Source organism: Peromyscus californicus, unplaced genomic scaffold (genome assembly GCF_007827085.1).
Source record: "Peromyscus californicus insignis strain IS unplaced genomic scaffold, ASM782708v3 Scaffold_4__1_contigs__length_199733344, whole genome shotgun sequence".
Classification (NCBI taxonomy): Eukaryota; Metazoa; Chordata; class Mammalia; order Rodentia; family Cricetidae; genus Peromyscus; species Peromyscus californicus.
The window spans coordinates 96799302-96810780 of NW_026294562.1; the positions used below are offsets into that span (position 1 = coordinate 96799302).

Here is an 11479-nt window from a genome sequence, read left to right on the forward strand (position 1 = left end):
ATCTCCCACTCCCCTAAGCTCTCTTTCCCTCGACTCTCGCCCTTCATTACCCCCACTAATGTCCAGGCTGTTCATGTAGATCTCTTCCATTTCTCCGTCATTGGGCGATCCCCGTGTCTTTCTTGGGGTCCTGTTTTCCAGGTAGCCTCCCTGGTGATGTGAGTAGCAGTCCAGTCATCCTTGTTCCACATCTAGTATCCTCCTATGAGTGAGTACATACCATGTTTGTCTTTCTGAGTCTGGGTTACCTCACTCAGGATGATTTTTTTCTAGATCCATCCATTTGCTTGCAAACCTCATGGAGACCATAGTAAATGAAGACCACATCAGAATAGGAAGAAGCAAAGTGCTAGAGAGGCCCACAGAAATCCACAAAGATACCCCCACAACAGACTTCTGGCAATGGTAGAGAGACAGCCCGAACTGACCTACTCTAGTGAAGGGATGGCCAAACACCCTAATTGTCGTGCTAGAAACCCCATCCAACTACTGAGGGATCTGGATGCAGAGATCCATGGCTAGGCCCTGGGTGGAGCTCTGGGAGTCCAATTATCGAGAAAGAGGAGGGTTTATGTGAGCGAGAATTGTTGAGACCAAGGTTGGATAAAGCACAGGGACAAATAGCCAAACGAATGGAAACACATGAACTATGAACCAATGGCTGAGGGGTCCCCAACTGGATCAGGCCCTCTGAATGGGTGAGACAGTTGATTGGCTTGATCTGTTTGGGAGGCATCCAGGCAGTGGGACCGGATCCTGTGCTCATTGCATGAGTTGGCTGTTTGAAACCTGGGGCCTATGCAGGGTCGCTTGGCTCAGCCTGGGAGGAGGGGACTGGACCTGCCTGGACTGAGTCTACCAGGTTGATCTCAGTCCTCGGGGAGGCTTTGCCCTGGAGGAGGTGGGAATGGGGAGTGGGCTGGGGAGAAGGTGAGGGGGGTGGGAGGGGGGAGAACAAGGGAATCCGTGGCTGATATGTAGAACTGAATTGTATTGCAAAATAAAAAAAAAAAAAAGATGAGCCACTACCTTCCAGAACCTTGTATGTTCTTAAAGAAGGTCTTTCTATATAGTCCAACAGAACCTTTTGCCTCAGCCTTTGCAGTGCTGGCATTTTAAGTATGCACCAAACTGTCTAGCTCATTTTGTACATTTTGTGAGTCCACATTTGTTTGTAAAAAACTTCACTGCAAGAACACAAGGTTGTCCACATTAATTACCTGTTTCAAAGCCCCACATTCTCTGTGAGCCTGAAAGAGGATTACTGTCTAAAGCTGGGGGAAACTAAGCTTGAGAAAGTGTTGGGTTTATAGTTAAACCTTAATCAATGTGAACATTTTTTTTTATTTTAACAGATTACTATGCCTGCAAAGACATAGAAATAAGAGATTTCTGCCCTTCATATAAAAATGGTTCTGTTTATGCTTAGGAGATATGACAAAATTCCACCAAGGAAGAGGTACTCTGTGATATAATCTGCCCAAATAATCCTATCCTAATACAGCCATTGATCCCAATGTCCATGCTCCTTCCTGTAAATACAGATATGCACCAGATAGAAGGAGAATAGGGATGGGGGAGTTTTCTTTCTGGAAAGCTGCTATTGAAGCATGGTGCCAACAGCCATGAAGAAGCTGATAAAAGGAGGGGTCTAATGTTGACAGGAACCTTGGCTGTGCATCATGAAACTGCAGAGATGAAGCTAATTCAGAGCATGAAGTTAAAATGAAGGTAAAAGTGAAACATTTTGCATAAGTCATGTAGTCACTTCTCTGCATATATGCATGAACATTTCATTAGTCTATATTGGCTTCTCTGGGGACCAACAGTAGTTTGAGAAAAAGATATGAGAATGTGGAACAAGTATCTCATTAGTTCAGTTGGTTTTTGAAGGCAATCATCTATCTATCTGATAGATATTATCAGAAGCCAGTGACATTTATAAGGTCTGAAGGCCTGTACTAAGACTCCTACCAGGAAGGAGTTACTGAGGACTGAACTATTTTATGGAATCTATCAGTCCTAATGACCCCCTTTTCATATTCAAAAAATCAGAAGTAGATAGACCAAAAAGGCCATGGATTTCAATGCACTAGAAAACTTGACAGATGTTAGTTTAAGTGTTTAGATACTGCTCTTGACTCTAATTCTTGACTCAAATGCCTAAAACCTACATATGTCATTAAAAGAGAGAAAAATTCCTTACCTTAGTTGGTGAGAATCCTACCTACCTGCACCTGGCTTCACACTGGACTGTTTGACAATTAAGGGTGTTTCATTACAAACATTGGGAGGTCAGGTTTTATTTCTTTCAGCAGTTTTTGATTTGTTTAAAGTTTTCTTAGTTGGTGCAGTATATTAGAAATCCATCTCATGTCAGGTGTCAGGGATGTGCTATTGGTTCCTTTCATCTTCAGACATCGCTGAAAATAGCCATGGGGACAACCAAGCAACTAACAGTTTTTGATTCATCTTCAGACTGTTCTTGGGTGTCACGCTGAGGTTACTATGTTTCTGCTGCTGTCTGTGAACCAATATGAAAGTTGTAGGAAGGAAGTAGAAAACTTAATTTGATATTCAAAAGGCCCTGTCTTGTGCCACTAAACATCCCTGGGGCCAGGAGTACATCAGAGTCTTATCTTCTATTCCCAAGACCTCCTCACTTCATTTTCCTATGTATATCTTTATATAGACCTATATATTATCTCAAATGACCTCCTTGAAAATGTTTACCTTGGAAACAAGAAAGTTAATGAGTCCTCTTGGGAGTGTTTTCTGGCTTGTCTTACTGAGGCCTTTTGTTACCAGATGAGCTCTGAGGCTCTAGGTTTCTCCTCCCATTGAATGTAGAACCCAATTTCCTTAGCCTCCCAACTACTGATGGGAGCTAAATGACACACACACACCAAGACCTTACCAGACTTCCCTAAGTTTCTGTGTAATTGTAAACAAAAACCAAAATGTAACTGAATAGAACTGCAAAGGTTCATTCCCTTATGGTCATCAGCCTTCTGGTTTAGAGCATAATATTCTCTTCTCAAAATTTGTGGGATGCAGTTTTCCTTACTTTTTCTTCCTCTTAGACTATTGCAATTCAACATGGCTTTTCTGGGTTGTTGTGGAGGTGAGATTTTTTTTTCATTTTCCTCTAAAAATCCCGCACAGCTTCTGTGCACGCTCATGTTTTGGTGCCATGAGTGATGGTTGAAGAAAAAGAGTTCAATTTTCCTTTTATTAAGCCAGAAAGTAGAAGGAAATTCATTCAGTGCTAGAGTTGTAAAGAGTCAATATCAATTAAAATCATCTAAATGCTTTAGGGGATAAAATACCTACTATATAAAAGACATTTAGATAACAATGGCAGTAAGTAATAGGACAGTGGAGACATGTTTTAAAAAATGCTTAGAGACAGTCTGGGCTGGCTGAAGGCATCCACAGGCCCTGCTAGTGCCATTCAGCTCAGGTGGGAAGAAGACACCCACTGTCCAGTCTGGAGTGCCCACATTTCTGTCATGCTGAAAGCATCTACAGACAGGATCAGTGCTGGTAGGTTTCATTAGAATGAGAAGATATATGGTGGAGAAATGGGAGAGAAAGTAGCAGAACAATTCCCATGCTGTACATAGAGACATCTGGGCCTGGGCTGCTGCCAAGGTCTATATCTGAGTCTATGGTCTTACTGCAACCAGGGTCTGTGTTGATATCCATGACCCATATTGCCAACAAAGGCCACTAGGATGCCCTGTGGCTATGTTGGTGTCCAAGGGCAATGCTGATCTGAGTGGCCTGTGCTGCCTCCTGGGGCCATGGTGTCATCTGAGTCTGAGCTGCTGTTGAGAGCCATGTCTGGGTCCATGGCTTTATAGCAGCCAGGGTCTGAGTTGGTGTCTATGCCTCCTGCTATCACCAAGGGCTGTGCAGATGCCCAGTGTCTGGTTATTGGTGAAATTATTAAGGCCACTCCACGTAGTTAAAAGGAAGATTTATTTAGTGTGTAACTTACAAATGAAGGGATAGGTAGGTGGCGGGTTCTGGAAAAGATGCAGCGAAGTCTGGCAGTATTCTCTGGAGAAGTCCCCTTCCTCTACCTCTAGTGTCCAGGTCCAGGAAACAAGAGAGTGTGGCTCATCCCGATCTCTGGTCTTCAGGGCCCTCCCTTGGCCCCGCCTTGTAGGCGTGATAGTTACTGAAGCCTCAATGGGGATTGGAACTTCCAGACCAAAGCTGGAATGGCTACCACTACATCTGGTCAGTCACCTGAGACCAGGTTGGTGTTTCAGGTCATGCTGCCACTGGGGCCATACTGATCTGAGTAGCCTGTGTTACCACAGGGACCATGGTGATGACTGGGCCTGAGCTGTTGCCAAGGGCCATGTCTGGGTCTGTGTTCTTGCTATAGCTGTGGTCTGTGTTGATGTCCATGGAAACCAAGGGAGTCATAGGAACCATGTGTATTGAAGCCCAAGGGCCTTGCTGTGCCAGCCCCATCCTTCAATGGCCCTGGGATGACTGGCCCTGGCACTCACTTGACACTGCAGTGGGAAGCTGGCCCTGCACCTCATGGGAGAGCTGGCCTCTGTACTCAGGATAGATGGCTTCACCCCTCACCATGGGCAGGGGAAAGTTGTGCCTGATGGCATGAGCCTAGAAGAGCTGGCTCTGCCCCTCACCTGAGGGGGCATTCCAAGTCACCCAGACTGAGCACCTCAGCTACCACCCAGATCCACATCATAGGCCTTAAGTTGGTCCACCCTAACATCTACCCCATCTATGACCTGCTGCAGCATGTGAAGGAACTGGTCCTATGGAAGGATAACTGCAGGATCTCCATGACTCAGGGTAACAGCAAGATATGCCAGAGAAGTTTTGGTGAGGGTCCAGTGATGATGGTGTGCCAGAGGTCTTGAACTACACCAATGAATCATTGCAATTAACATTTGCATGTGGGACTTATTGGACAAAAGGGTATATTGTGTGTCACACTGATGTTCCCAATGCCACTAGGACAAATGAAGAGGTCTTGGAGACACAGGAAAGACAGAAGAACAAGGTGATTTTTTTTGTTTTGTTTTTAATTCTTTTTTGGGGTGAGTTCTTTAGGGGGGACACTGCAGGGGTGAGGGTTAGATATAGAGAGACTGGAAGGTGAGTGGGATTAGGGTGCATGATGTGAAATTTCAAAAGTATCAATAAAAAATTATATTATAAAATTGCTTAGAAAATAAAACTACATGCCTGGGAGTGGGTAGGGGTGGAGTTATGTAGATACAGTGCTTGGATATAAATTCCTCATTTTATATATAAAAACACATTTAAATCATCAATCCTACACAACTGTGAACTCAACAGGCTATAACAACAATGACCACCCTGGCAAGATATGACCACTGTTGCAATGATTGAAGGAATGTATTTGGAGTAACCAACCATTTTCTGATTGTATTTAATGCCTACTCCCATGCATGGGTGTGTGGCAGTCCAATGGACATGAGGAGGAGCCTACCAGTTGTCCTCATCTTCATAGAAGAATGGTTCTCCTACACCTGGCAACTATCAAGTGCCAAGAAACACCTTAGTTAGAGACAGGACCCTGATAACTCATTCCCCTTCTAGGCTTGAATTTGGGGTGACTTGATACTTTGCGATTTTTTTTTACAAGTAACTATAGTTTCTCCAAGTTCATGAGAGCATTTCACAGCCCTCTCCCTATACACTGGCTCTTGCATTCTTTTATTCTCCTAATCCACAATGTTCCCTGAGTCATGGTGTTGGGGTTAATGAAAAAGTTCCATTTAAAGCTGAGCATTCATAGTCACCTATTCTCAGCCCTTTGGCCACTTATCAGTCTCTTCATTAACTTCTCTCCACTACATAAAGAAACTTCTCTGATCAAAGCTGAAGACAAGCCAAGTCATGGTTATACACAAAAATATTTAGAAGGCAATTTCACAATATAATTAATTTTCAAAATAGTAATACTAGATTCTACACCAGGGCCTCTCACCTCTGCAGACATGGACTTTAGGGAATGTTTAGTGTATCATGTCTGCCTGAATTCTGACCTGTGGATCAGGACTCAAATACAAACAGAATGGTTGCTCACCCAGTAACAGTCATATCGCTAGTAGACCATATGTATCTATATCTATATCTATATCTATATCTATATCTATATCTATATCTATATCTATATCTATATCTATATCTATATCTATATCTATATCTATATCTATATCTATATCTATATCTATATATTGCCTACCATGCCAGTATTATAGCATCCAGATTCTAGCACTGGATAAGACCACTTACATCTTTTCTGAACCCAGAAAGATTCTTAGTATCTTCAATTACTATCTAGTCAGTATTGAAGAAGTTTCCTGATCTGTTTGAGATTTATTTCTCTATATCCTTCAGTAAAAGTGCATATCTTCAGCAATATTATTTTATCATGTAGTTATGATGAAATAGAAGTTGTATGCATTAATTTGGAGATCTCTGGGCCCTCACGGAGCAGTATTTTGGGAAGGTATTCTATGCCCGACACTGTGATTTTAATGACATATGTCTTCTTGGAGAGCTACTATTCACCCATGCAGGGTAGCTCCATTAGTATTTCTTGTATAAACTCGTGTTTTAAAATGAGCTTACTAAATTGTGGGGTTTTGTAAGACTTTTGGATGCATTATTACTTTTGGTTAACTTAAGCGCTCTATAACCCCATTCTCTATACCCATCGCTGCTTAAGTGTAATCCCCACAATCCTCCCTTCCTTTATATCAGATGTGTTCTACTAGCATGCTCAATTACATTTTCAAAATTGTTTTTCAAAGTAATAGGTTTCCACGTGTCTTTGTCATAGACCCTTTCTTTAGGTTGACCTCCCCTTGACTTCCTCATCTCCCTGCTCTTATTTGCCCCTCCCTGTTTAAACCTTTCCATCATCAGTATTCCACCTCTCTATGTTCATTTTATCTATAATCTCTCTACTCTCTCTTAATACATCCCCACAATGACATTTTTCAGGACACATGGATTCTACATGAGTTGTGCACCAAGTTAAATGCATAAAGCAAAAGATTTGTAGTTTAGATAGCCATGTGGGAGAGAACATTCTGTGTTTGTTTTCTGGGCCTGAGTTACTTCAGTATAAATTTTATATACCATTTACCTGCAAATTTCACTTTTCTTTCCAGCTGAGTAATATCTTATTGTGTACACATAACATATATTCCATAGCCATTTGTATGTTGACAGATATCAAGGATGATTCCACTTATTAGCTGTTGTGAATAGAATGGCAATGAACATGGGTTGCAAACCTTTCAGAATAGCTGTGCCATATGGTATTTCTATTTATATATTTTTGATAAATCTCCAGACTGATTTCCAAGTTGTGCACTAGTTTACATTCCCATCAACAGTGTAGAAGAGATCTCATTGGTTGTGCTTTGTATTCCTGATGATGACCATTCTGACTGGGGTGAGATGGGATCTTAAAGTAGTTTTCATTTTCATTTCCTAAATAGTTAAGGATGTTGAACACTTTTTATGTGTTTCTTAGTCATTTGTATTTTTTCATTTGTAAAACTTTCTTTGAGAATTTCTTATAACATAGTTTGATCATACTCAACCCAAATCTGCTCAGATCTGTCTCCTCCTCTCTTTCCTATTCACCCAACTTAGTGTGCTTTTCATTAACCCTTCAGGATCCATTTGTGCTTCTCAAATATTTTTAGAAGTGTGGTCTTTCACTGCAGTGTGGTTGACTTTTCAGAGTCTACACTCTTAAAGAAAAGTCTTCCCCCTCCACCCCGCCACACCAGCAGCTAACAACTACGAACTACTTCATGGGGGCAATTTGGTGCTAAAATACCCTCCCCATACTGAGACTTCATCTTTTGGGGATTTGCATAGGTCTAGGATGAGTTCATACATGCAACTTCCCTTGTATTCAGAGTATAATGTTTTCTTGTAGTCATCTACCACAATTGGCTCTTTAATCTTTCTTCCCACTCTCCACAATTATCAGTGAACCCTAGGAGAGATTAGATGATATGAATGTTGCCTTTAGGGATGATCATTCTGCAGCCTCTTATTCTCTGGACCTTGGCCAATTGTAGGTCTCTCTGTTAATCATCATCTACAAATAGATGAAGGTTGAGAGAAAAATCTATCCACAGTCCCTCCCTTCTAACAAACTCCCAGATCCACACCATCAAAGCTCCCTTGCGGCTTCATGAACTATTTTAACTACTGAATTCAATTAGTGCTTCTGGTATGTGCATGGACATAGGGAAATCCACTGGTACATTGTCTTTACATCCAAATATAATGCCATTGTGTATGTGTGCTATCATTGATGGATCTAGGCGGCTCCCATTTCCCAGCTATTGTGAAGATAGCATCAATGAACATGAAAGAGCAAGGACCTCTGTAGAATGAAATACATCCTTTCAATATAAGCCCAGGAGTAGCATGAACGTGTCATATGGAAGTTCTGTTTCTAGCTTTGTGAGAAACTTTCAGACTACTTTTCAAAGTGGCTACAAAAGTTAAGCTCTCACTAACAGTATGTAAGTATTCTCCTTCCCCCATACCAATGCCAGTGTTTGTTGTCATTTGTATTCTTTTTTTTTTTTTCGTTTTTCGAGACAGGGTTTCTCTGTGTAGCTTTGCGTCTTTCCTGGGACTCGCTTGGTAGCCCAGGCTAGCCTCGAACTCACAGAGATCCACCTGGCTCTGCCTCCCGAGTGCTGGGATTAAAGGCGTGCGCCACCACCGCCCGGTCATCATTTGTATTCTTGATAGTGGTCATTTGACTTGGGTATTAAGAGACACAAGTTCCATAAAATTATGCATATATATGGAGTACTATAGGACATTTTGGCACATATATACATTACATAATGTTCATATCAGGCACATATACCAAGCATATAGACCCTTTGAAATTATTAATGTAGCTCAAGATGTGCTTGGGGAAAAAATAGGAAAGCACAGTTTTGTTACTTCTGTTTGCTTTTATTATTCACAGTTTAGAAGCATAAATGTTCAATTAAATTCTCATCAGAGCAAAGGAAGAAGAAAGGAGAGAAGGAGAAGGAGGAAGAAGAGGAGGAAGAATGAAGGAGTAAGACAGAAAGAAAAGAGAAAAAGGGGCACCACAAAGACATCTGTCAGGACATCCACAGAAGTTGCTCCTCAGAAAGAGAGTAAGAGTTAAATGTGATTAAGTTTTACCAAATGGGAATGAGATGAAACTGTCACTATCAACACTAATTTTACTAAGATTAGTTGCTTTAAAATTTATGCAAAGGTCAAGAATCTTTTGCTGCAAATACCTGAGAAATTCATGTGTATTTTTTCTGGTCTTGGTCTAATATGTACTTAAAAGGTCAAGGGTCATATCTAGGGGGTGATACATTTGGAAACTTTAGCTAAGCAGATACTTTAGAAAATAAAGGTTAGCTTTTAAAAACTATAAAAAAGTAACTTTAAACATTATAAATCACATCCTATAAATATTTCATAAAGAGTAGAGTCAACAAGTCAAATTCTAAATCTCTAATCAAAAGATATATTTTTTTAGTGTTTTGCTTTACAGAGAGTATTTCATTTATAGCAGAAATCATCTGATTTTGATTAGAAATGAATGTTAGAAGGGAGCTATTGAAAATATTTAGAATGTAGACTGTGCTGGCAAAATTCGTCCTCCCAGGGCTCTCAAAGCCCCAGTCACCTCCTTATTTCTTAGGCTATAGATGAGGGGGTTCAGGGCTGGGGTAACAATTGTATAGAAAACAGAGAAGATATTGTCTTGTTTGGGGGTGTGGAAGGAACTGGGCAGGACATACATGAAGGAAGCACCCCCATACCACATCCCAACCACAGTCAAGTGTGAAGAACAGGTGACAAGGGCTTTCTTCCTGCCCTCACGTGAGGGCATGTGGAGTACAGTGAAAAGAATTAGTGTATAAGAGGCAAGAATGGCAGCAAGAGGAAGAAGTAGGAAGGTCACACCCATCACATAAACCATGAGCTCATATTTGGAGGTGTCTGCACAGGCAAGCTTCAGTAAGGGAGGGATCTCACAGAACAGGTGTCTGATCTCCCTAGATTTGCAGAAAGGATATTGCATGGTATAGACTGTATATCCTACTGCACTCAGAGATGCTAGGGTCCATGCTATGGCTACCCCGAGCCAGCAGATCCTAGGCCTCATGAAGATCATATAGTTCAGAGGATGACAAATGGCCACATACCTGTCATAGGCCATAAAGGCCAAAAGAAGGTCCTCTGCACCACCCAGTGTCAGTTCCAGGAACATCTGAAGGGCACAGCCCCCAAAGGAGATGGTGTTGTCTTTAAGCAGAAAATCTACAACAGCCTTGGGAGTGATAACTGATGTGAGGAGGAGGTCCATGAGAGAGAGCTGCCAGAGCAGAAGGTACATGGGAACCTGGAGTCGGGCATCTATGGTGATGACCAGGAGCAGCAGTCCATTGCTGATCATAGCCAACATGTAAAGGGCTATGAATATGGCACAGAGCAGTTCAGGAGAGCCACTGTCATCCAGAATCCCCACCAAGATAAAATCACTTACCATGGTGGAGTTCCAGAGCTCCATTCTGTGAAGTTTCCTTATATTCCTAGGAACAGATCGCTCACTGAAATTTTGCTAATATGAACCACAGTTTTGTAACATAAGATACCCACCATGACTCCAATAATATGCTACTCTTTCCCACAGGTAAATATGTTTACTTCTCAATTTCCAAACATCTCGGTCTCAATTCTATCTTGATAGTAGACCCATCTAATGTGAATATATGATAATAATAGCATTAATACACCACCTTGTGGAAATACTACCCATGACATTCTACCTGAAGAACAATCCTTTAAGAAAAATTAATTACTTCTCTGTTAAGAGTAAAGAAATACTCTGTCATGCAAGCATTTTAGTATAACTATTTGGCTTAGATATCCCAGTAAGTTTCCTGCTTAGACATTATTCAAGTGTGAATTTCCAATTGGTACAAAGATGTGATTTCAATAAATTACTTCTGGTGCTTTTGTTTTATCCATATTTCTTTGTTGTCATTTCTTTGTACATTTTTGACAAGATCTTTCTATGTAGGATAGCCTCAATCTATGAACCTCTTGAGTCAACTTCTCAAATGATGGAATTTTAGACATACACAAAATCATCTGGTTTAATTTCTGCATTTCATAAGTCCATATTCATTTGAAGCAAATCCCATTGATATAGCACAAATTTTTTCATATTAATGACCTCTGTTGCTTAGCCCTACATTCTCCATGACCTGAAGAGGATTATATCTGATACTAGGCAGTATTGTGTTTGAGAAAGTGTTGATCTTAGAGTTAAATTTTTATAATCGATGTCAACATATCTGTTTTTAGCAAATTGTTATATAGTGTGTGCCTGGGAAGGAACAGAAACATAACATTA

At 41.0% G+C, this 11479-nt stretch overlaps 1 protein-coding gene across 1 annotated transcript; it reads right to left on the bottom strand.

Annotated features, from left to right (window-relative positions):
- Positions 1 to 9682: 9682 nt before the first annotated feature.
- On the bottom strand, positions 9683 to 10630 carry LOC128094809 (olfactory receptor 2AG1-like). The gene has a single exon (XM_052713373.1). The coding sequence runs from the start codon at positions 10628 to 10630 to the stop codon at positions 9683 to 9685; it is 948 nt and encodes a 315-aa protein (XP_052569333.1).
- Positions 10631 to 11479: the final 849 nt, after the last annotated feature.

Excerpts from the sequence above, each read along its gene's own strand:
- LOC128094809 (XM_052713373.1), bottom strand. The coding sequence starts at position 10,630 with ATGGAGCTCTGGAACTCCACCATGGTAAGTGATTTTATCTTGGTGGGG.